General features: G+C 37.1%; 1 protein-coding gene across 1 annotated transcript; it reads right to left on the reverse strand.

The window, feature by feature from the left end:
- Positions 1–230: 230 nt before the first annotated feature.
- LOC105228180 (uncharacterized) lies at positions 231–7,784 on the reverse strand. Its single transcript, XM_011207889.4, has 2 exons — positions 7,551–7,784; positions 231–2,171 (listed from the first exon to the last, which is right to left on the reverse strand). Exons 1-2 carry the CDS (start codon positions 7,644–7,646, stop codon positions 399–401), a joined length of 1,869 nt encoding a protein of 622 aa, XP_011206191.1. The 5' UTR covers positions 7,647–7,784; the 3' UTR covers positions 231–398.
- Positions 7,785–27,470: the final 19,686 nt, after the last annotated feature.

Genomic DNA, 27,470 nt, shown 5'->3' on the forward strand with positions numbered 1-27,470 from the left:
ACAACAACATCCATAAAGGGTACACTTTTACGAACAACTCAGCGTACTGCTCTACAAGCAGATTTGATAATTTTTGTTATTTTCATATATTACATTGGTTATATCTGGATTGATTAGAAAACTTTTAAATCAACAATTATCGTGGGTGTAAGTTTTGTTTTTTTTTACTACATACTATACCTTACATAAATATAACAATATATTTTTCAAACTAAAATCAAAACAGTTCATTTAAATTTTGTATACTGTTATTAATTTCTTATAAAACATGTATATAGATATTCATATGGCGCAAATACATAAGAATGGATTTACAAATTTTGCAAATCGATCGAATAAGATATTTCTAATTCAGATACGACAATCACAGTTTTTGAAAGGGGTATAAAAATTCAGTATCAAACTCTTTTAGGCTTACTAACTATTGTATAATTTATGCCACTATAATTTTCGTGTGTAGGTGATATGTTTGCACTCTGATACACTTGTTGACTTGCGGACGGTTCGAAATAATTTTCTCCAACTATGTTGCACTTTAATGCTATCGAAGTTGGGCATATTGGTAGATTGGAATTAAAAGGCCGGATACTTCCAGTTTTGTCTATATCGTTTTTCTTGGATAATTCAATTTCCGGATTGCCAATGAATTCATAATCACTCAAAGAGGGGGAATTGCAGCGTTTGCGAATGGGCGATATGACAGATATAATTGTGTTATAACCGCTGGATGTTTTGTTATTAGGCGACATAAAATCTAGCCTATCATACGAATCATCAATACACCTTGAATTACTTGAAGTGCCACTCCCTCCGCATCCTTCTCCGATATCAATATCTATTACCCTTGACACTTTAGATGGTAAAAATGTTTCCTTTAATGAGCGATTACAAGTGTGGACGGAACGTTGCCAACATGGTTCTTTAAAATCCTCATCGCAATGTTTGGCCAAAACACGTTCCTTATGCTGTACTTCATCTATCCCAAGAGTTTTCCAGGCATCAGTTACAGTTTCTATGCTTTCATAGTTTCGTTCAGCTCCTAAAGTTTCATTATTAAGCAATGTTAGACATTGTTTGTGAACACACTCTGGAGAATTCGGCTTTATAACAAGGGTTGACCCAATCGTTTTATTGGGATCACTTGATGTTGTTATCGAAACTGCCTCATAATTCTGATATTTGTACAATTTATCAGCATTTAATTGAAAATTTAGATTTGCTGTAAGCATTTGTGCTTTATTAGAACTTCCGGAAGTGGGGAATGTTGATTGTATTTTTCGGGGTGGCTTACTCGGGATTTGTTTTAAAACGGGATGCAATAATGTCGATATCGAATTGTTATTAGAGTTTGTAAAGCAGGTGTTAAGGGAATCGCTAGATGTCGCAAATTCTCTACAGGAAACACTATTTTGAGAATTGCTTTCAATACTTATACACTGTTGATTGTTTGGTGTCAAGGGGCTTCGAGAGCCCGCTTCCATATTTGCGGCAATCGTCCAATGGTTATCATTAATGTCATTATTGTGATTGTCGCAATTTATTAACTTCTTCATAGATTTCATTTTTGCGGCCATGCAACGAAATATTTCTTGGGGATTGGTATGATCAAGCGTAAATATTCCTTCTCCTGTGCAACATTTTCTACCTGCCTCGAATGTGAATTTACCATCACGGTAACCGTATTTTCGAATAAATCGATATGGCCATCTTGCTCTTATTTCATTAAGATCTTCAGTGCATTTTAATTGAAGTTCAGTTGCGGTCAGATGGAGAATATACGATTTGGATTCAAAATTACAACGAATCGACGTTTCTGAAGGAATAAGTGTAATAAAAAATAAGCCATCACCAAAAGAGCTACAATATAAATCATTATCTTCTTCTATCGCGGCTTGCGGTATGCTTAAACTGTTTTTATTTCGAAAAGCAACCATTTGTAATGCATTTGTCCATTCTTTTAAGTCTTCCTCTGATAAAGCGTTTAATGTCAGAGACTCTGTTTTTTTTATAACTAGTATGAGATTGGCCGGAGCTGGTTCTTGTGTTATCTTGACGCAGTTTTCGAGCGTTACTATTTTTGGGTTCTTGTCATCTTTAGATTCGCAAATCTCGAGTCGTTCAATACCATGACGACTTGAATTGAATAATTGACAGTATCTGTGACAATTTTTCTGTTGAAAGAAGGAAATAAAAGAATCCGTTAAATAAATTTAATAATATTACTTCCATCTATCTTTATATTAATAACACTTTATATGGAAGGGACCATACAGGAACATAATGATTATTTCTAACTCAAAATCAAAATGTTTTTTATGAGTATAATAATAATATCTATTTTTAATTTCCGAAACTATTTCGATGTTATAAACACCGAAATCCAACAATTTTATTCTCACTTAGAATTTTTTAAAACTGGGGTTAGTAGTTTATTGAATTATGAGAACTTATAGAGTTTGGTTTTTGTTTGTCGAGAGAGGACTTTGCTTCTCAATTGCCTACTTAGAGTTTGGTTTTTGTTTGTCGAGAGAGAACTTTGCTTCTCAATTGCCTACTTAGTCCGAAGTAGCACCTGTTGGCGTTGGATTTCTAGGCTGACATTGTTGGTGGTGTTTACGCTGATCCCAAGATAGACGAAATTATCTACAACTTCAAAGTTATGACTGTCAACAGTGACGTGAGTGCCAAGTCGCGAGTGCGACGACTGTTTGTTTGATGACAGGGGATGTTTCGCCTTCTCACGTTAGCTCGCCTTCAAACGGATGTTCTTAGGTTACCCAGAGGATACTTGGTCAAAGACCGGAAGTCGTGAACTACTTGAGTCATATGTAAAAGAATCGTTTCTGGCCACTCCCAAGTGAATGGCAATCAGAGATCTTTCCTCACTTGCGTGAACTTCTACAGATGACCCCATCCTCCTCATAATATTATTACTCCCACAATTTTGGCATAAAGTCGGTTAGATTATCGAAAATCATTATATGGAATATATGGAGCTGGGGTTTACACTTTGTTTTGGATTTTTTTTAGTTTAACTAGAGGTACCATTATTAAAAAATATGAATCTCTTTGAATTTTTTGTTTTCGATAGAAATTGTGACCTGCATCCTGCCCGCCATCCGACAAATCCACAAGTGATATGCATCGGGCAATTGTTTCCCAAAGGCAGAATACATTCCAAAACAAATCTTAAAAAAAATCGATTTTTTAAGCGTCTAAAGCAGGTTTATCCCTTAAGGCGCTGACAGCGCTAGCGTTCCGTTAGATTAACTTTCGTTACACATAACCGTACAGATAGGATAGAGTTCAGGTCAGTCAAGTCGAGTTATTCATATCACATACATCTCATGTACAACATTTCTCAATTTAGTGGAATTCGTGCATTTAATTCATTTACAAACCCACAACTTCTCAAATAAAACAGTCTAGGGTATTTGCATTTTAAATTTATACCTCACAGACAGCAGAATTCAATGACCCAAAATCACAGAAAAATTTAGGCGTCGCTATAATGGGACCGGAACTAGACTCTATGTGCCAATGACCACCGAAGGTATTCGCAGTTACAGCCAAAAGGAAGAACGACTGGTGCGCTCTTGTAAACTCGGCTAAAACCGCGTAAGCGAAGTCTTCTCCAATAAAGAAGAAGAAGATAGCCACAAAATACACACGATAACCTAACACACTTTTTAAACTGGCGGACATAATTCCCGTCGAACTACTGAACCAACTATTTGCTTAATTTTTTCTGTAATGTTCACAAAACTCCTGGCTACCATTCAGGTACTTTTTAAGAATAAATAGGAGTTTTGTGTTTCAGATGATCCAAACATGAGAAACCGTGTCCGCCAATGAAAAAAACGCATCTCATTCACCTAGCCATTTTTTCGACATATGTCATCGAAAAATTCCGAAAAAATTGTTTATACACTCCACGATATACCTCATATGTGAAAAAGTTCTATTGTAGAATAAAAATGTCTACGAAAAAAAAAATCTCAAAAAAAACAGTCCAGATTACCCTACTGACCCCTTAATGTTCTGCTATCATGGTTTCTGCGAAAAAATGTCAGCAGGAACTATTTGGAGAGAAGTTCGTTATGTTTCTTAACCTTAAGAATACGGCCTCGCTATGGAAATGTTCGACCGGAGACATCAAGAACATCCTGGTATGGTCCGGAGTGCAGTGTTCTGACATGTCTGAAGCTTCTTCGTCTGCGTTTCTCTGCTTTTAAGTGACTATATTGGTGCGACGTAGTTAGGGACCGGTCTTGTAAGTTCCCAACAACGTTTCTTTGTCTTTTCCCCATGTGCTACCGGCTAGCGACTTGAGGGTTTTGTTGCGGCTCTGTACTTTGGCTATAATCGCTGTCGCATGAGGAGTGAAGGAGCAAACACTGCCAAAAGTCACGCCTAAAATTTTAGGTTTATTGACAGCCGGAATCTTGACGCCATCGACTGCAATATTAAGGTCAAGTCTATAATCCTTCATCCAGTTCGCAAATATGTTTGCTGTTGATATAGTGGGGGAAAGTGGTAAGTTTCGTGCAGAGAGAAAGCGAGAAAGGTCGGAGAGATAGCCATTTACATACGTTTGAACACATGCCATCGATTTCATTGCCCGACGTCAATATCATGCCCGCTTACGCTTATAGAAACTCCTTTTGGTGGCTGCGGGAGTTTCGAGATATAGAAGTTAAACAAAAGCGGGAAGAGGACATCACCCCACAGAACTCCTTGTTTAATTCGTGTCAGTTTACAGTTTTTTCCTCGAAATAGTAAGAAGGCAACGAACTATCTGGGCGTTTATGACGCTAGGTGCTGTGGTGGTACTGTGGTGGTGAAGCGTGAAGGTCGGGAGTAACAAGTCCTCAAGTGTCTTCACTACTGTGGAGGGGACTTATGGGACGATACGACTTCCCTTTATTGGCTGGTTTCCAGGTTTCAGTGGTGGGGCCACACTTCCGCTTTTCCACACTTTGAATTTTGGGTATCTGAAGAGTGACCAGCGATAGGTTGATTATCTTGGTGAGGTAGCTTACTCCCGTCGAGCCTAGATACTTTAGCATCAGCATGATAATTCCATCAGGTCCAGCGAAAACACACGCAGAAAATTATTTGCAATGGCTGTAAAATATGTCAGACCAAAACCCATGTTTATTTTCGTGCCGTCATATATCATTAGATTCTGCGGTGGGTGCTCTCTTGTCCTTGCATATTTCGGTATAGGATTTTTGCGTTTTGTGTCATCGTGCAATTTTGCAAGAGCAAGAGAATGCCGCTTTTGATAGTTGTCAGTGAAAACTCATCGACAACACACATTGTCGGTCCGAACATAGTATAAGAATCAATTGAATATTTCATTTCTTCAAAAAAAAAAAAAAAAAAAAAAAAAAAAAATAATAAAACACATCTATATCAATATATACATATATATAAAAGAAAGTTGTTGTTAGTTACACCATTTGTAAGTCAAGAACGGCTGAACCGATTCGGCTGAAAATTGGCGGAGAGATAGCTTAGAACCAGGGTAAGGACATAAGATACTTTTTATCTCTTTATGTTAAAATTTAATACAACTCATAAATTCAAAAAATTATATTTTAAAACATAAGAATTTGTTCAAAATTCATGTTTGTAGGAATCATTAGAATATATGCGTACATGCGAATAGAAGAAATGAACTGCAACCAAATACGCAGTGAAATAGATTATAACTGGCTCAGTAATCAGTCTTTTTGAGTATGTATTATACCACGTGCATCCCAAGAAGATGTTATAACTTTTCCAGCCGATTTTTCGTTTTTCCATGCCTGAGAACCGGTTCATCATATGCAGTTCACTAGAATGACTGTCGAGCTATGTTTCTATCACCGACGAAAAATTTCGGCTTTATTCCGATCAGAGAGCACTTCAACACTTCTTAGAATCAGTTATTCGTTGTTTTTGTTGGATTATGAACTTGCGACGCACCTACTTTGCTCATTTCGCCTGTTTCCCGTTTAGCAAATATCTTTTCAACCGTGGATTTCCCTAAGCCAAAACTCAGCAGTATTTTACCCCAAAAAGCAATGCTTTATTAACACACGAAATGCTTTATGATCCATTTCTTTGTAAAATGCCACAAGTTGCTTCACAAAGATGCTATATCTCATTAACTAATAGTTATAATTCAACTAATGGAAATCATATAGATGGTAGTAGTAGTATTATCTATGTATCAGCCACAGTGAAGGGTGGACGGGTCCTCTAGTAATAATATAAATAGAAAACCCATTAAAAAAATAAAAATTACTAAGTAAAAATTAGCAAATATTTTTACTTGTAATGCAAATATCTTGAAAATTATAAATAAGTGGACACTATATATATATTATATATATTCGTGATCTGAAGAAAGTCACCTTTCCGCCGATACCTATTTCAAATCCGCAATCGCTATTCTAAAATTTACCACAAACAACTCACTAATTCCTTTCTACCCATTTATTTTACATGAAAAGGTACAAAAATAACTTTTATTCAATACTTAACTTTTGTTTAATTCTTTATGTACACACAATAACAAAAGGGATACCTTATGTAGATAAGGTAAAATTGAATATTTGAGAGAATGCAAAAATATTTAATATTACCTTATCTACATAGTTTACAAAAGAACCAGCAGAAACAAAAATCAATGGCAGGAGATAAATAACGTATTGTTCACTTTTCACGTAGAATTTATTCCTTTAAAGGCGGCCTACGGCCGCGAGTCGAAAAATAACCCTGGTAAGACCAACCCAGGGGTCTCTTCCGTTCTTTCGCTCAGAACTCCCTTTTGTGTTGCCGCCCTTCCACGGAGCTTCAAAAAATAACCCTGGACGGACCCAACCGAGATGTCTTCAGTACTTTCGCGTTGAACCCTGGTTGGACCAACACCAAAGTGGCTTCATTTCTTTGGCGAAGGATACCTTCATGTGTTGGCTTTAAGAAAAATATCCGGTCCAACACCGGGATTTATCAAGAGAAGGAAATTTCTGAAATATTTTGCGCTACTCATCACACGATTATGAATTTTATATGGAAAACCCTTCTTTTTTTTCCAGTACCACTTTGTTCATTTATGAATAAATGGATTTCACCGAAAATTAAATATTAATTAAAGTTAGTTCCGCATTATTAGTGAGGAATCGGATTAGTGAATTGTTAGTGGATATAAGTTTAACATACATATATGTGTAAAATTTATTCTAAATCAAAAAACACGGTTTAAATAGTTGAATTTTGCACTTGAAATGTAAATATCTCAAAAGCCATAAGTCAGCGGCAACAATATTTAAATACATATATATATATTTTTTGTTTAATCTGAAGGACCTACTCTATTCGTACATACCCATTTTAACCCTGAAATCGTGGGATGCTTTTCTGAATCCCAGCCTCATTTATCCTGAATTTTTTTTAATGTAAAAATAAAGATCACTTCCAAAACTATCATGTTATTAGTTTAGAACTTGTTTACATTATAAAAATGTGTTTGAATATAGAATTTTGTATGAACAACTAACCTTTTTAGATATTCGATTTAAAGAAAAACTAGATTGCATTGGTACATTAAGATATCCGGCTAGAACAGGAACTTCGAAGTCCATTTTTCCATCCATATTTTATAACAAAACATAGATTAAAAAGATCATAAATTCTTTTATACTTCTACAATATATTACTGAGTTACTTTTAAACATGAAAACAATTTCAATATGAAAATACATATACAGTGTTCATCTAAGGATGGTATACACTTATATATCGATTATGAAAACTTGTATCGATTAATAAGGTCAGGAGCACTATAAGGTAGTGGAGCACTATGCATCCAACTGCAAACCATTTTAGAACAAGATAACCCTGTAAGACGCGTAGCTGTTAGCAAACGTGTAAGCGACTTGTTATTGTTCACTTTTGCATTCGTTAAAATATTTGTTACTTTTGTTCAGAGAGTGGAAAAAGGTAACACATAGCTTTTTGATGTTCAATGGTTATCTCGTTCTAACCAATGGCAAATATCACATGCTGCCTTGTTCTAACAGAATACACACAATTGTTGTTAGCAAATCTCTTCACAGTATGTTACGGGTAACAAATTATTTTGTTAGCGCATAGCTTACCTATGTGTTATGGATAACAAAAAGTATTTGTTACCCGAATATCTGTTACTGTTATTACTTTGGTTATCAGTTTGTTATCTTTAACAAAAAGAAAAATCGTTAAGAATCCTACAAGTTAGCTGTTTATGATGTGGCAACGTTTGTTTTCCTCTAATCTTTGCAACGATGAGTGTGCTAAGTGATAATTAAATTAATAAATTTAGGTAAAATATTACAAAATAAAAGTGAAATGTGAACACATTTCAATGTTTAGAGTGTATATTTAAATATTTATATATTTGAAAATTAAAAAAAAATTTGGTGAAACATAGAGAAATACCATGTATTTTTAGTGCAAATTTTTGAATTTTTAATAGGGAATATTTCAAAAAATATGAGTTATTTTTACATATTCCTCCTCTAGAGAAGCTGTCCTATCCGCACATACCCCATTTATACGGAAATTCGTTTTTTTACCCCTTCGCCAAAGTAATCGGAATCGTGCCGTTATATAGGAACTAGGCCCGGTCTTCGCTCAAATCTATCTATTTTAGGCACATATATACAGTGTTAAGATTAAAACAGGCTCTGTTATTTTCATTGGGATAATGCACATGTTGTCCGATATATACGGTACAAAGTCACCCGGAAGTTCGAAAATTTTTATATTTAGTATATGGGGGTTAAGGGAAGTATTGACTCGATTGAACACTGTTGTAGCACACAGACATACTAATAGGATTCTACCCATTTTTGCCTTACAGACATACCATTATAAGGGAAGGGTTATCTCTTTATTTCAGTTATACATGTACATATATGACACGTTTACCAACATTTTCCATCAAAAGTCAGCTATAGGTACCGAGGTCTATATATTCGGAACCTAGCATCTTGAACCGTTTTTATTGGATTAAAACAATTTTTATTGATACGGTGGCACACACTAAAGACATTATTCGTGCAAAATTTTTTCCCGTTATATTAATTGCTACTTGATTTGTGTACTGGAAACTGGACGAATCAACTTCAAATTGTGCTACATGGAAAAGTAAGCGTGGTTTTTGTCCGATTTCATCCATTTTCATAATGTTGTAATACATAAGATTGGAAAAACAATACGACGTATTAAAAAGTGGTCGGTGCCGTACATATCGTCCATTTTTCACACTGGCTCCCATTAAACTTCCTCCTACCATATGGATAAAGAGATAGATAGATATTATAGTGAGGTATTGTCTCGCGACCTGGGGCCTATTGTGCCCTCTCCTATATCACATGTATTCTCCAAGTCCCAGCAGCCTGAATAGTTCTAGGAGCTTGTTGGCGCTACTGAGGTGACGTGATCCCTGTCAATGTATATGGAACCCAGGGCCTTAAACCTTTTTTGTGCAAATTGCTGTACAATCCAGAATTAGATGTGCTGGTGTTTCCTGTTCCAGGTCGCAGAACCGGCAGTTAGCACAGGAGACTATGCCCTTGTTGGACAAGTGCTTCCTGAGCTTGCAGTGCCCTCTGTAGAGCGCGACGAGGAGACGGAATTTGTCACGGGGGAGGTTAATTAGTTCTTTGAACCTGGAGAGGTTGCACTCTCCTAGAAGCAGCTTGGTATGGCGCATTCCTACTGCCTGCTGTGCCTCTTGCTACTGAGATCATATGCACCAAATTAAAGCTTTATATATTCATCAAGTGCTTAATTAGGGCACTTTGTATCTTTTCGGTTAATGGTGATTTGTGGGCGTGGCAGTGATCTGATTACGCCCATCTACAAACTCGTAATTTTCTTTTAACAAAGAATCTTGTAAGATTTGCATTAGCAAATTTGGTTGTTGTAGCTTAAGAGTTTTAGGAGATAGGCCGCGCCCACTTTTTCAAAACGTTTTGCCCACAGCATCTTCTTGCTACTGCGATCCTCTGTACCTCTATAACAGTTTTATATCTTAGTTGAGTGCTTAGTTTTAGGAGATAGGCCGCGCCCACTTTTTCAAAACGTTTTGCCCACAGCATCTTCTTGCTACTGCGATCCTCTGTACCTCTATAACAGTTTTATATCTTAGTTGAGTGCTTAGTTATGGCAATTTATGTGTTTTCGGTTAATGGCGATTTGCAGGCGTGAAATGGTTCGATTATGTACGTTTTCTGCTAAGGAACATACATACCAAGTTTCATCGAGACATCTCAATTTTTACTCCAGTTACAGCCTTCATTGACGGGCGGATAGACAGGCAGTCAACCGGATTTCAATTTTTCTCGTCAGCCTGATCACTCATATATATAGTATATAATCGTATCCTTCCCTGCAAGACGGAGGTAACAGATTGCACAAACACATTGAAACATTTTCAGCTGTTCACTAACACTGTTACATTTTCTGGAATTTTCAATGGAATGGGAGAATACGTAAGTAAGATAGAGAAAAACTATCGACATTATAAACATATTGTAATGTTAACTTGTTAGAATAGGAGAGGCGAATACCCAATATTTCAAGAAGAATAAACGAAAAGCGCAGTTTATTTTGGATTTTACAGAGGTAAGTTCGCTATTTGATAATATGATATTTTATAATTAATTTCTAATTTATATATATATATTATTAATTTCTTTTATATAGAGAAAACGAAAGCAGGTTAACAAGGAGAAAAAGGTAAGCATTGTGAATTAATGTTGTGTGTATAATTAAAAAGTTTTAATATTACAGAAATCATTTGGACCATCATCCGTGCAGCAACCAAATAATGGAGTATGTTATAAAATTATTAAAGTTAAATAGTGTAATATTTAATTCAAATATTTGTTATAGATTGTGCATTTTAATTATTAAATAAATGAGAAATAATAAAAAATGAGTTTTAATTTAAAAGAATTAAATTTGCTAGATGTAACAAATGGGTAACAGATAATCTTGTTACTGCTTGTTCTTCCTAACATGCTTATATGTTAAAGGTAACAAACTGATAACCAAAATAATAACACTAACAGATATTCGGGTAACAAATACTTTTTGTTATCCATAACACATGGGTAAGCTAAGCGCTAACAAAATAATTTGTTACCCGTAACATACTGTGAAGTGATTTGCTAACAAATGTGTGTATTCTGTTAGAACAAGGCAGCATGCGATATTTGCCATTGGTTAGAGCGAGATAACCATTGAACATCAAATAGCTATGTGTTACTTTTTTCCCACTCTCTGAACAAAAGTAACAAATATTTTAACGAATGCAAAAGTGAACAATAACAATTCGCTTACACGTTCGCTAACAGCTACCCGTCTTGCAGGGTTATGTCCATCTCGCTTAGCTTTAAGGTTGGTACGCAGCTCTCAAGTAATTGCTCAAGAACAGAAATACATTATTTCTGAAGTAATTTTGACAGCTGGTTACGCATTGTGAATGATCCACATTAGAAGAGCAAGAGAGAATAAACAAAGTAAACAAACTTTGTGCGTATGTATGTATGTGTATGGTAACACAAATATTTTCATTGAGATTTAAGGAATGTTGTTGACGATTGGTTGGTTTTATACAACATTTCAAAATGGAACATACTTTATAATAATGATTTCAACTAATTTAGGATGAATTTGACGATTACTTCGAATTTCCTGCAAGAAACAATTGTTGATTTGATGTTTCTTCGCAAAACCAGGTTTGCCATATTCACATTTTATTGAAAAAAAGTATTAAAAATTAGTACTAGCTTTCTTAAGAGCTGTGTACTAGCACAAGTAACTCTATCGCAGGAACGTTTCTGGACCGTTTCTTAAGCGTTTTTTTATATGAAGTTTTTACGTTTCTTGAGAGCTGCGTACTAAGCTTTAGGTGTTACGTACAATAGTTAGGTGAACAAAACTATAATACTCAGTAACAACAGGTTGCAAGAGTATAAAAAGCATAGGAAATCATGTTTACCGAAATTCCAATAAAAGGAAAGAATCCCAGTATATCACTAATACACAGACCTCAAAATAAAACACCTACACACACACCATAAATGTTATAAGCCTTCTGTGTAATGCCGCAAATCCATGGCAGATTTCTGCATGAATCAGAAATTTTTTTTTACTAATTTGACAGTTATATTTCTGCACCTGAATGTAGATTTGCGAGGCATGTGAGATGGGATTAGGTCTGGTGACACCTTCAGCTGTTCATTGATATTCTTCAAAAGTTAAAAAAAAAAACAGGTAAGAAAAGGCTAAGATCGGATGTTACCGAAGATATACTCTCGCACTTTGTAAATTAAGACACCTCACAGACTGACTAATATATTAGCACTTAGTCAAGGAGATGTTTAAGAATCTGAATATTAGGTACTCGTATATGGGGACGAGTATGAGGACAAGTATTGCGCTGGTTTCATACATTTCAGGCAAATTGTTACACTTTTACTAGAGGGAGTTTTTTTCTTAATTTCCTGCTCCTATAAAGTTGTACCGTTACATTATTGGTTGAGAAATTTAATACTTTTGGCGCAATTATTGACTTTTACTAGTTTTCATCAAAATAGTTATATGTATTTGTCGGAATGGGGTTGTGGCTATCCATTATTAAAGACGCCTCTGAAATATTGCTGCGAGTTGTGCATTTCCTCGGCTGTGACATTTCGTGACGACTCTTCTATGAGCTCAGCAACTACTCCATTACTTCACAATATTGCATCATCCAAGCATTGTCTGAAACGCAACTGATCGAATTCGCCACGATTGCTCTCTTTCTCTCTTTCTAACACGTTGTCACGCCGAGGCAACGCGAAACAGAGAGCTCTGCTGAACTCGCTCTTACAATAAACAGAAGACGGAGATAAAAAGGATGAGACAAAAATGGTATACACATTTCATTTAACAGAGATGCCAATATTTCAATTGAGATGACAGTTTTATTAGAGATGACAAAATTGGTACATGTTGTTTTTTTTTTTTTTTTAACAAAATTAATAGCGATTCGACACGGCCTTCCTCACCATCACACGTCCTCGTGTGTAAAATAGATTCAAAATAAAGTAACTCAGTCTGAAAAGAGTCCATCCAAAATAAATCAAAAGTATTAGTTAAACGTAACTTTTCATAGTCCACATTACAATTATTATTATTAATATGCTGACCAACCTAACTGACAGAAGTGAGAAGGAAACCCATACTACGAAGACTGACTGCGGATTCCAAAGATCTGTTAACTTTGTACCAGGACAGCCCATCGGCTTACCGCAATGCCGATTACCAGACATCACATAAGTCAACACATTAACTCGTGTACCTATTAGCACTGGCAATTCGACATGCGGCCCACCTAAGGGTTTGGCGTCCCAACTAATGCATTGAAATCCATCAACGCAGATTATTCGCCTGAGTCCTCAAACGGATTCGTGTCGTCTCTTTGCACGTCTTCTAACTCATTGGAATCCACCAATGAATCTCTGACGTATCTTTCAACGTCTTCGCTCTCATTGGAGTCCACCAATGAATCTCTAACGTATCTTTCAACGTCTTCGCTCTCATTGGAATCCACCAATGAATCTCTAACGTCTCTTTCGACGTTTTCAGACACATCACACATATCCAATTCCTTAGGAATCTTCTCTGTCGGCATGCTCCTTAAAGCTTCATGCGCATACTTATATGTCCGCTTATTCACCAAAGACTTTAGAGCATACCGATCGCCTTCCAGCACCTCTGTCCCAGGAATGGACCTTTAAATTTCTGGTCTAACTTTGTTCGGTGTCTCTCTTCATTTCTGAGTAGAACATAATCGCCAACCTTAAAATTTTTAAATTTAGCTTTGTTCTTATCAAATCTAGCTTTATCATACAATGCATTTTTCTTCATATTTTCTTTTGCCATATTTCTTACAAAATTTACATCAACTTTATTATTATCTTCACATATTGGTAACATGTTAAAAGGTCTGGCTTCTTTTCCAATTAGTAATTCAAGAGGACTAGCTTTTGTTACTCGATTTGTTGTACAATTTATAGACAATTGTATGTCTCCTAAGGCATCTTGCCAAGAACGCTGGCTACTTTCAATGGCAGTTAACATACGTTTTAGCACACTCATAATGCGCTCCACTTGTCCATTTGCTCGACTAGCTCCTGTTGCAACTAGATGTAATTGGATTTTTTGCATGGAACAGAAATCACTAAAACATGAGCCTGTAAAGCGTCTACCCTGATCTGCGATGATTCGTGTTGGTACTCCAAATATAGATATTGCTGATTTTAAAGCGTCTATACAGCTTTCACTATTAATATTTACCGTGTGGTGCAAATAAATAAATTTCGTAAATGCGTCTATTTGTACGATAATATACTCCTTCTGATCCTTCTTGCCACTTAATTTGCCCGTAATATCCATATGGATCGTGTGCCATGGAATCTCTACCTTGGGTATTGGGTGGAGTTCGATTGGCAACTTTCCCGAAGGAGGTTTAGTTAGTTTACAAGTAATGCAATTGTCTACAAATTTACGGACGTACTTGGCCATATGCTCAAACCAATAAAATTCGTACATTTTGTCTAACGTTTTTTCCCATCCTAAGTGTACGATTGATTCATGCACATGGTTTACTACCGACCATCTGAAAGCTCTAGGGACAACTGGAGGACATCTAGTTTTGCCGTTTCGCTGAATTTTACGGAAAAGAGTTTTTGAGCGCAATTCATAACTTCTTGCTAAATTCTCCTCGAGTTCATTGTTTTGAATTTTAGATGCAATAGTTGAAATCTCTGAATCTTTTTGTTGCTCAGCAAGAAGCCAGTTATCTTTAATTTCAGCTAATAGGATATGCTTCTTTTCTATACCTGTATGAGCAATTGTCTTAGCCGGCTTACATATGGGATTACGCGAAAAAAAATCAACATGAGCCATTTTAGCACCTGGCCTATACTGAATGTCAAAGTCGAATGACTGCCCACCAACGGTGCACTCTTGGCGTTAGTTCAACTTTAGTGCGAGTGACTTTTAGCGAATTGCAGTCAGTCAATACGACGAAACGTCGGCCATGTAAATAGTGCCGAAAATGTTTCAGGGAATTATACACAGCTAAAGTTTCAAGCTCATATGAATGATATCGTGACTCCGTAGGAGATTTTTGTTTGCTATAATACTTGATAACGCAAGGTTTATTATCTACATATTTTATGGAGTAGAATAGCGCCATAGCCATACATACTGGCATCAGTATGCAGCTCAATGGGATACTGAGGATCAAATATAATAAGAACGGGTTCATCTATTAATGTTTTGATAATTTTTTGTCGTATTTGCTCGTGTTCATGTTTCCATTCAAATGTTTTATTCTTACAGGTCAAACAGTATAATGGTTTCATGATTTCTGAAAATTTTGACACAAATTGCCGAAAATAAGAGGCAAGGCCAATAAATTGTCTTACTTGGGTCACGGACTGTGGAGGGGGTAAGGCGACCAATGCTTGTATTTTGCGTGGATTTGGTCGGATTTCACCCTCACTAACAAGAAACCCAAGATATTCAAGGCTTGATTTAAGGAATGAGCATTTGAAAATATTGAAAGAAAACCCAGCCCGTGATAACATTTTTAAAACCGTTCTTAGCCTTGTTAATGCTTCCTCTTTGGTTTGTGCAATAATCATGATGTCGTTCATATAGACGATTACGTAAGAATAGGCAATCTCACCTAACGCTTTTATAATTGCCCGCTGAAATACAGATGGAGCATTTTTTAACCCAAACGGCATAGTTAGGAATTCGTATTGGCCCTCTGGAGTCACAAACGCTGTACGCTCAATCGAATTTGGATTAATAGGGATCTGGTGGAACCCGCTGGCCATATCCAAACAACTAAAGAATCTTGCTCCACGTAGCCTAGATATTTGATCGCTAATTAGCGGCAAGGGATATTTTTCAGCAACTGTGTTTGCATTTAGCTCGCGGTAATCTATACAAAGACGATCTGATCCATTTTTTTTTAACGAGTAGCATAGACTGGGGAACTACTGGGGCGAATTATATTGGATAATAGCAATTCCTTAATTTTATTTCTCACTATTTCTTTTTCTTCTATACTAAGCCTGTATGGTCGTCTGTGTATAGTTTTAATTGGGTCAATTAAACGTATTTCTAACTCGCCAGTTGTGACGCGGCTTTTCGGAAATCCGTCTATAAATGATTTTGAAAATTCATTTAAAATATCTAACAAATTTTCTTTATTTACACCACACAATTCGGTATCCACATTAGCAAGATTGACATTATTTTTCAAAGCAGAAAGGGTATGTACAGACTTAGTCTTACATAATTTGATTTCATCATTTGTTATCGTAGCACTAAATCTCTGACTTAAGATTTCTCGACCAATTATTATATTATAATTAATGCAACTGTTAAGTACTACGTGAAAAGGACTTCAAGACAGTATTCACATATAATCACTTTTGACAAAATTTGTAATGTACTAGTGACAGTATTATTTCCAATACCCTTTAATGTAACGAGGTTATTAACTCGTGTGCCTGAGAGTTTCATAGACACAGATTCCCTTACGAGTGAACACTCGGCTCCAGAATCGAAGCAAAATGAATACGACTCACCGGATGAAATCAATGTTCCAATTGGCTCAGCAACATGGCATAGGTTAACGCGTTTTTCGTCCGTTTTGTTTTGGCTTCCCATCGGCTGTCGTTTAGGGCACGCTGATGCAATATGCCCCTCGTTTCCACATATGTAGCAAGTAATTGGTCCAGCTTTTGACTCGAATGAACGTGCAGAACTCGAACTTGGTCCTTGTGGCTTCATGTTATTTTTCCTGGAGCGGCAGTCGGCTATTTTATGACCCATTTTTCCGCAGAAATGACATTTAACAGGTGTCTGCGGGCGCACTTTCTTGCTTACAAAATTTTCCGGATCGGAATGCTCCTTTCGCTTAGCAAACGAAAATGCCCTTAGCTCATTTTGCAACTCGTTGCGCGTCTTAATAGTGGTTGTAAACAACGTTCGTTGTAACCGAGCATCTATGGTTGCCGAATGCGATAAGGCTACCGACACTGCAATTTCTTCTGGTGTCATTGTCTTCCATTTTGCCATAAGAGTAGTCACCAATCGGCTTCCATACAGCGCCAGGCATTCCCGGTCATTTGGGCGGCTGTTTAAAACATTAAATACCTGCTGGCGTTTCATTGCCTTCAAACTGTTGTAGGAACATTTCTTTAAATTGAATCCATGTGATTCCTGCAAAGCAGATTTGTGAGAGCCAGTTGGAAGTACCACCCTCCAAGGATTTGGTTAGCGCTATAAGCAAAGCACTGCCGTCCAGAGGATTTTCCCCTACAATAAGGTCCACCGTAGAACACCAGGTAGATGCACTGGAACCAGCGGAATTAGGGTTGAACTTCGGGAACGTAACTGATTTGGACGCGCTTGGTGCCGCCTGCGCATTTTTCACGGCACTAAGTACTTCAATTAGATTGCGGTGCTGCATTTCCAGCAAGGCGCACAAACGGTCATCAGGATTGACTTGGGGCTGAGGCGATCCCACTTCTGATGTCGGAATGGGGTTGTGGCTATCCATTATTAAAGCCGCCTCTGAAATATTGCTGCGAGTTGTGCATTTCCTCGGCTGTGACATTTCGTGACGACTCTTCTATGACGCTCAGCAACTACTCCATTACTTCACAATATTGCATCATCCAAGCATTGTCTGAAACGCAACTGATCGAATTCGCCACGATTGCTCTCTTTCTCTCTTTCTAACACGTTGTCACGCCGAGGCAACGCGAAACAGAGAGCTCTGCTGAACTCGCTCTTACAATAAACAGAAGACGGAGATAAAAAGGATGAGACAAAAATGGTATACACATTTCATTTAACAGAGATGCCAATATTTCAATTGAGATGACAGTTTTATTAGAGATGACAAAATTGGTACATGTTGTTTTTTTTTTCAACAAAATTAATAGCGATTCGACATATTCATGGTTATCTGATGTGTTAAACCTATTAGAGGGCGGAGCAGTATTTTCACAATTATTTTTATAAATTTTTAGCCCACGTGTGGCCTTGCTAAAGCGGAGAAACGTGTGTACCAAGTTTCTTCAATATATCTCATAAAATTAGTTATTTAAGGGTAGTTTCAAAACAATTGTTGATTTCATGTTTCTCTGCCATATTCGCATTTTATTGAAAAAAATTAGTACTAGATTTCTTTAGAGCTGCATACTAACAAAAGAAAATTTACCGGAGGAAATTTTCTTGATCATTTCCTACGCGTTTTTTTTTTATATGAAGTTTCACATTTTTTCAGAGCTGGAAACTACCCTTTAAGAAATACATATGTAGATGAACGATCAGCTGTGCACATGTGTCACGTTATGCAAAAGACCGACATATCGTTTTCGAACTAAACTTTATACTAATACACACAAGCTAATAGCTAAATCATACACAAATAAAACGAACTTAGCTTATTTCATATTTTCGCTTAAAAACTAAGTATGTTGGCAATGTGGAAGGAACAGTCAGCTGATATTAAATTTGTTTCAAAATATTAGGTTGTCAAAAAGGTCTTGCGGTATTTTTAATGATTTTTTTTTTGTCGAAATTGAAATGAATTTTTGATGACTCATGCCCAGCTCTTGACGGCTGCTGCTATGGCGGTCTTTTTCGACCAATTCAGCGATTTTATCGCAATTTTCGACGACACGCCTTCCGCGGCGTGACACATCTTCAACCACCTCTACACCAGAACGAAAACGTTGAAACCATCGTTGTGCGGTGGAAATGGAAACTGTATCGGGTCCATAAACTGCACAAATTTTATTGGCGGCTTGAGATGCATTTTTGCCTTTATCGTAGTAGTACTGTAAAATATGCCGTATTTTCTCTCTATTTCGCTCCATGTTTGCGACGCTATAACTCACGAACGACTTAAAAGAAACGACAATCAATCAACATGTGTCAGCGCGTGAAATGAGCTTTCCACAAAGGTATAGCATGACCTGATGCGCGAATAAAACCAGAACTACGCGCTTTCGGTGCCAACTAGCGAAAATACCGCAAGACTTTTTTGACAACCCAATACAAAGGAAAAACTAAAAACCACACTCGAGGTAGTCTTACAGTCGGTAATTTAACGACACTCATGTGTTATAATGTCAAAACTGAGACTTTTTGAACAAATCAGAACAAACTAGGGAAGCCAAATTGATGTGTTGGTATTAGGTGTTTATGAGCGATTATTGGTTTGAGTCTATTTATGAGTACATTCTCAAATATTTTAGATAAGACTGGCACCAGCGAAATTGGTCTGTATGATGTAACATCGTCTACTGGCTTACCCGGCTTAGGTATCATCATGACTTCATATACTTTTCAAAGCGATGGCACGCATCTTAGGGATAAAGCACTGTTTATAATGTTTACAAGTTTTTTATACAATTCTTTGGTAAATTGCGTAATATTTCTCCAGTTATTAAATCGTACCCAGGTGCTTTTTTGAGTCTTGTTTTCCCAATAAGATTTTTAATTTCTTTAATAGTAACAGGAGAAATGTTGATGTGTGGATCCAACCAACTATTTTCACAGTTTATCTCATACCCATCGTTAGGCGTAAATGTGTTTTTCAAATGATTTGCAAATACGGCAGCTTTCTGTTCATTTGTTTTGGCCCATGTAGTTTCGTTTAGTTTTACTGGTTCTACATGTTTTACTTATTTATTAATATAGTATTTCTTGCAGCTTTCCAGAGTGAATAGTCGGTGGATTTATCAGCTGTGAGTTAAGCCAGATAAGTTTTGAAGGAAAAATATTTAAACTCTTTCATTTGTGCTCTTTGTTTCGCTGTATATTTATTAAGCTCGGTTTTGAGAGCAGAGGACCTAGTTTGCTGCCATCTCCGTCGAAGCTTGCGCTTTTTATGGACAATTTCTAAGATATGTTTTGGGTATTTGGTACCACTTAGATTCACGCGGGTATTTGATGTACTTTTCCACGCAGCGTTTTGAATTATTTTTGTGAAATCTTCAATCTCACAGTCGAACTCGATACCAGTCGATGTGTGCGTAAGCTATAGGTCGACTTTATTCAATATACTTTTAAATTTATACCAATTAGTGTGTTTATTACATAACGTTGGCTTGACGGCCGAAATAATTGGCTTTTCATACAGAGTTACTATCCCTGGAGAATTGTCAGAGCTTAGGTCTGAGCAATCTTCAATACATAAATTGAGTTTCGGTATTTTATTGATTATAAAGAAGTCCAGAAGGTCTGGCAATTTCTGTCTATCTGTAGGCCAATAAGTTTCCCAGTAGAAACAAAATTGCATCCAACTGCTTGTACAGCTTTGAGAAGTTCTCGACCTTTGGTTGTAGTTAAACGAGATCACCAATGAATGTGTTTTGCGTTAAAGTTGCCACCAATGTTATTATTCCGTCGTATTTTTTAATAAATTCATATCCGTTTCTATTTTTATATTATGTCTAGGTGGACTATACAGAGCAACAGGATAGAAAAATAGAATAAAATTTGAGGTTCTGCACCGCGACCTAGGGTCTATTGTGCCCTCTACTTTATCACATGACCTCCCAGAGCCCCAGCAGCCTGAACAGTTCCAGTAGTTTGCCGGGTGCCAGTGAGGTGATGTGATCCCTGCTGATGTATACTGAATCCAGGGCTTTGAGCCTTTTTCCACAGATTGCTGAGCAATCTAGGATTAAGTGTGCTGGTGTTTCCAGCTCCAAGTCGCAGAACCGGCAGATAGCACAGGAGACCATGCCCATGTTGGACAGGTGCTTCCTGAGCTTACAGTGTCCTATGTAGACTGCGACGAGGAGACGGAATTTCTCACGGGGGAGGTTAATTAATTCTTTGAACCTGGAGAGGTTATATCCTCCTAGAAGCAGCTTGGCGTGACGCATACTTGCCGCCTGCTGCCAGTGCCGCTCCCTCTCCTCTCTCTCCTCCGTGCGAAGCAGATCCTTAAGAGTGTGGGGTCCTACTGCTATATACGGCTCTGGTCCCAACATCTTGGACGCTGCCGCCTTGCGTGCCAGTTCGTCGGCCTTCTCGTTTCCTTCTACTCCCTTGTGCCCTGGTACCCAAATTAGGTGCACCCGGTTGCACAAGGACAGGCGGTTTAGCCTTTCTATGCACTCTTCGACTAAAAGCGATTTGGTCTCGTATGATGATCGCTTTTAGTGCCGCTTGACTATCGCTGAGAATAGCTATGCGCTGGTTGCGATAGTTGCGGCTGAGGTTGACTTCAGCGCACTGACTAATGGCAAGAACTTCAGCCTGGAAGATGCTTGGGAGCAGCCCATAGGAATGGACAGCTTAGTACGCGGACCCGCGATACCTGCCCCAATGCCGTCCGGTGTTTTTGAGCCATCAGTGTACCACTGAATGGTACTGTCTTCCAGCAGCCTTTCCAGCGTGGAATCATTCCACTCCGTTTTGCTGTCTAGAGTTACTGTGAAGTTCTTCTTGAAGTTTATTTTCTTTGATGTGCCGTCTCTTGGGAGGAGGGCTAGCGGTGTGCTTTCCGCTAAAGCATCCATCTGTTTAGAGGACACTATCTTCCCTCTTCCACAGCCTTCTGCTGACATTAGTAGCATGGTGTGTTTTGCTGCTAGCTTGATCACCTGATGCAGCGGTGTGAGCTCTAATATGACTTCCAGTGCCACCGTGTGGCATGTGCGCATTGCTCCCGAGGCACAGACACAGGCAAGTCTCTGCAGCTTTGTTAGTCTCTGCAGCTTTGTTAGTCTCTGAATCACAGAGGACTGTGCTGCTTTGTCGGCCCAGGCAACCGCTCCATAGGTGATGATAGGCCTTACTATCATGGTATACAGCCATCTGATGATGTTAGGCTTGCATCCCCATGATCTGCCGGCCAGGCGTCTACATATCATGAGCGCTCTAGTTGCTTTGGACAACGTTAAGTCCAAATGCCTGCTCCATCTCAATGTTGAGTCTAAGGTAAGGCCAAGGAATTTGACCTCCTTTGACATTTCCACCTCTGTGCCCCCAATTGTTAGGGACCTCAGGCCCGGAAGAGATCTCCGCCTAGTGAATGGGACCACGGTGGTTTTTGCTGGGTTGATGTTTAGCCCTACCGTGGTGCACCATCCTTTCGACAGGTTTAGGCCCCTTTGAACAATGTCACAGAGAGTGTTCTCAAATCTGCCTCTCGCCATTATGACAATGTCGTCCGCATATCCCTGACAGCGGATTCCATTGCTGGTGAGCAGCTAGAGTAGTAGTAGTAGCAACAGGATACAATGGGTGATTGTGCAATTTAACTGAAATTGTTGTAGCTTGAATTTCTTCCATCTTAATCGGATCTTCCTCACAGTGTTCAATTTTGCTTTTGATAATTATAGCGCTCCCTCCTCGTGCTGAGTTTTCCGGGTGTGGTGTGTGATATGATTCATAATTTTTAAATTTAAAAAATGATTGATTTGTAAAATGCGTTTCAGATAATAGACATATATGAATATTTCTGTCGTGTAGAATAACATCTAATTCATTTTTAGTTTTGGAAAGGCCATAGTATTATTATCAAGTTCCATAGCATTATTCTCAAAGAGTTACTGTTCATCAATAAATTGTAGATGGTACTCAAGAGCGTTGAGCCGCTGATTAAAGGACTTAAATAGTTTCTCTTGCTTATTTAGTTTATCCAAGATTTGGGATAACGGACTACTTTTAAATTTAACTAAAACAAATACGAAAAATTTTGTAGTTTTGGTTTGTTTACATTTTCATCTGCCAAAATGAACTTTATCGTTATTGCCAACTATTGTTTTTTTGGAAAATCCTAGAAATGCCTCTAGTTCAATATACAAGCTATAATAATTAAGTTGGCTTCCATACAAAATAAGCTAATAGCCTAATTGTTGGTCAAATAAAATACGCCTAATATAAAAGCTGAGGAAAACATGTACTAGCATAATGACAAACATATGTTATGCTAGAGTTCGACACTCAACAGCCGAATATAAAAACAATAAAATAACTAAATAAATAAGTGAATATAACGCAAGAAAACGAAACCAAATTGCTTATAACAGCAAAGAATTTTGCATTATTTTATGCTTTGGGGAGGAAAAGGAAATATTTTACATAAGCTCTACGTACATTAAGGAGGAAGCCTTCTTTGGAGGCTTCAAAAATCGATTTTTTTGGGAGGGAAAGAAATAATTGATTAAAGCGAAATTTCTACGGTTTATAGTTATATATTTTAACATCATTCACACATTTTTTGGATACGAAATCTTTGATAGTCTGCCTTTGGGAAGCAATTGCCCGATGCATCTCGCATGTGCATTTGTCGGACGGCGGGCAGGATGCAGGTCGCAATTTCTATCGGAAAGAAAAAATTCAGAAAGACTTATATTTTTTAATAATTTATCTTCTAGTTAAACTAAGAAAATTCAAAAAAATTGTGTAAAACTTTAAAAATTGAAGAAAGTGGTTTTGACAATTATGTTGATTAAAAATATGTTCAAACTTTACTTTTCTTTATTCAAAGATAATAAACTTTGCCCCAATTCCATACGACGTTTAATTTTTTTCTATCCTGCCCGCCGATTAAGGAAAATCTTAAAAATGAATGACCGAGAAATTGCGCGTCGAGGTTTACCTTTCTGCCCAAGCGCTAATATATCTGCTAGACGCTCGGTCACTATTTCCCTTCTAGCCTCGAAAATATTTCGCATTCCCTTCTATAACTTTGGGGACATATTCTTAGATATTTTCTAAAGATATTTAAGCAAAAAAATCAATTTTTTGAAGCATTCGAAATGTAAAGAATAATTTCATACAAAAGGCTTCGCAATAACATTTTTTACATTTTTATTTTTCTATATTGTCACTTTTATTTTGAATTGAAATATTTTTGATAAATATCAGAATGCCAGAAGAAAAGCTTAAAGCAGAAGAGCAAAAAGACTTGAGCGTATTTAATGCACCAGCAAAAAATCCAAAGAGAGCGGCTACGTTGCCTAGGTCATGCTTTCCGATTGGTCAAAAACGCACCAGTTCTGAAAGTTTTCGACGCAGTACTCGCCGGGGGAACCAGAGGAAGAGGAAGATCCCCACTTCGTTGAAAAAACCAGGTGGAGAAGAAACTGGCTACACTTGAAATCTCCAATTGGGACCACAAAGCAAAAAGGAGAAACGACTGGCACGCTGTTTTTAACTCGGCTTTAACCGCGGAATCATCGGCGTAGAAGATTGTACCTTCTCTGTTTAGTTCTGCAGCTCGAATCGGGTTCACCATCTTATGATATTATGCTTTCACAGCCATTCAGCAAGCTGAAGAAGTGTTCGCTTCATAATATTAGTATCAGAGATAAAGAGATCTCCAACTCTTCTCTCACTGGAAGTGAGAGAGCAATTGTTAAACGTCAAAACCACCTAAACTTTGACAGTTGACTGGATTGAGGAGGTTTTGACGTTTAGCAATTGGAAACGAGCGATGGCCAGATTGAAATCTTACCAAAAAAATATGAAAACGGAGGGATTTGCTGCATCGTTCAAAACCACTTTTAAAATATGTAAAACAATGAAAATTAAATAAATTTGTCAAATTTAAAGAATTTGATGAATCGTTTTGTAATTTTAAGACTCATAGTATTATTTTCAATGGAAAGTGATTAAAAACATTTAATTATTGAGAGCTAACAAGCTTAAATCCTTTTATTGGGTATTGAAACGACAAATTTAGTTCTTCTAATATACTTTAAAAAGATTTAAATAGTTTCTCCATATAATAAATAACCACTACATAGTAATTTTTATTCGTACTAAATGTTGGGTGTTTTAATTTAAAATGCCCAAAAATTCTTATTTTGTTCGATCTGGCCATAATGGAAAATGTCATAAAAAACGCTTATTTTGAGGCGCTCTGACACTGGACTAAGTTGGGCATCCCATTATCCCTGATTAGTATACTTTTAATTCGTAGAATTCTCCCTGTCGGCTAGCTTGTCACGCTCTTCATATTTATGTATTTCGCCTCTCTATTTTTTGTCTGCAAATGCGTCTCGGCTCACTCTATCCCATCCCGCACGTGCTGTGGTCGATTGTAACGAAGCGATGTAAGCAGCCTGTTTTTTCTCCGCTGTGATACGGCACTCCTCGTCTTACCAGCTGTTCGTTTACTTTTTTGCGAATATCAATGGTTTCGTTTGCAGCTGTACGTAAGAAGCTTGAAATGCCGTCCTACAGTTCCCTTATACCGAGTTGCCGATAAGTGCTCTCAGAGAGCAGGAGTGCAAGTCGAGTAGAAAACCGTTCGGCCGCGTGTTGTGATTGCAGCTTTTCGACGTCGAACCTTCCTTGTGTTCGTGCGTTTTTTGCCGCAGAGAGGCGGGTGCGAATCTTGGCTGCAACAAAATAGTGGTCTGATTCGATGTTAGGACCTCGAAACGTACACACGTCTAAAACTCTGGAGACGTATCTTCCGTCTATCACAACATGATCAATCTGGTTGGTGGCTTTTCGACCCGGAGACATCCAGGTGTATTTCTATGCTGGAATCTAGTACTATATATTTCAGGTCCCGACAAAGAAAGTCAATCAGGCTCAACCTTGGCGTTAAAGGCACCTAGACCGATTTTGACATCGTGGCAGTGGCATATGTCATAGATGTGCTCCAAGCGCTCATAGAAGTCATATTTGGCCGATGTCGAAGTCGAAAGTTTTAATGTACACATCTCCTAAGTTATACAAGTTATTCAACAGGATATCATCCGAACATAGGTGCGCCATTTCGTAGTGACAACCGTTTAATACTAGAAGACCTTAGCGCGCACCACGATCTTTGACATTCCTGCTTGGCAAATGATCGTAGGGATGAAGTATACGGAACGGATAGACGGTTTAGCATTCTGTAAAAAGACTGACAAAGCAAAATGTGTCGCTTTGTTTGAGTTGTTATTTTTTTCTATTGAAAAACGTCTCCAAGAGTATAAAATATTTTAAATCGTCTTATTTTGACGCGAAAATCACAATTCCGTGAGCGTGGAAAAGTAAATAGCCAGTGCAGTATGATGAGAAGGAGTTTTTAATATGTATACTTTTTTTCTAAAAAATCGTGTCGTTACAACAACCACAGCTAAGTTAAATGAAAAATGTGTACACACAGTGTTAAATATACCAAACTTTCATGTATAATCAGTTTCCGCTCACGGATTTCTAATTGATTATTTGGGTGACCAACTAGGCACAATTCCGATTTCTTTGGCGGTTTGGAGGTACCGTTGGAAAGAAGTCCTCCTGATTAAAAAACATATAGGGTTATAGGGTCCGCAAACGCTTAGTTTAGGAGATATTCGGCCTTAAAGTTCAAAAATTCGCAAAATTGGACCATTTCAAGGAGCTATTCACCACATTAAACACACTTTTTTCACATTTTTCACTTCAAATTAATTAAATTGCACTATAGTCTTTTAAATAAATCTACATTTTACACTTTTAGCAGGTTTTTTACCTAAAAAATCTTTATTTAAAAATCACATTTTACACTTGTTTGAACCTCATTTGTTTACCAAAAATTACGACGAAATGGAGCGCTGCCATGTAATGATAAGGCAATTGGCTGAAACTCCTTTTTTTCGCAAAAATTCCTCTATTCATGCATATGGATATTTTCTTTTTTAAATTTATTAAGCAAATAAGTAATATTATATACATGTATTAGTAATATTATATAATAATATTATATATACATACATATGTATAAGTAATATTATACAATAATATTACGTAATAAAGTGTAAAGTATACAGTACAGTACGAAAACTCAAATTTTCTTTCAATATGAATGCATGATAACAGAAAAATATAACCACTTCATCCCCAAAACTCATATTTTAAATATAATAATATATGTATATATCGTCGCCTAAAATACAAACCAATGTATCATCAAAAATAAATGGAAATCGCTGACAGATATAATAACCAATATTTATGCATTTTATAACGAAAACTTAAATTTTATTTCAATATTATATATAAAGTGGTTATATTTTTTGGTTATTATGCAGTCATAATATATTTTTTCAATATATTTTTTTAATTTCAACGCAGAAAGGGGTACTACGCGAAAGTACTTCAGTCACCCCGGGTATTCGCTCGGCCAGGGTTATTTTTTAGAGCGCGACCGAAGGCCGCCAACACAGAGAGGAGTACTATGTGAAAGTACTTCAGTCACCCCGGGTATTCGCTCGTAATATTATAATATTATCACACGATTTTACTTATCTGTGTTTATTAAATATAAATTACACATTATTCATAACTTCATATATGTATGTATAATATGTGTATGGAAAAGTGTTCACATATTCAATTTCAGC

Source organism: Bactrocera dorsalis, chromosome 4 (assembly GCF_023373825.1).
Source record: "Bactrocera dorsalis isolate Fly_Bdor chromosome 4, ASM2337382v1, whole genome shotgun sequence".
Lineage (NCBI taxonomy): Eukaryota > Metazoa > Arthropoda > Insecta > Diptera > Tephritidae > Bactrocera > Bactrocera dorsalis.

Bases quoted from the DNA above. Each gene is read 5' to 3' on its own strand.
- LOC105228180 (XM_011207889.4), bottom strand. From the start codon at position 7,646: ATGGATGGAAAAATGGACTTCGAAGTTCCTGTTCTAGCCGGATATCTT. The intron at 2,172-7,550 runs GTTAGTTGTTCA...TTCTTTCAACAG, and splicing joins TAAATCGAATATCTAAAAAG to AAAAATTGTCACAGATACTG.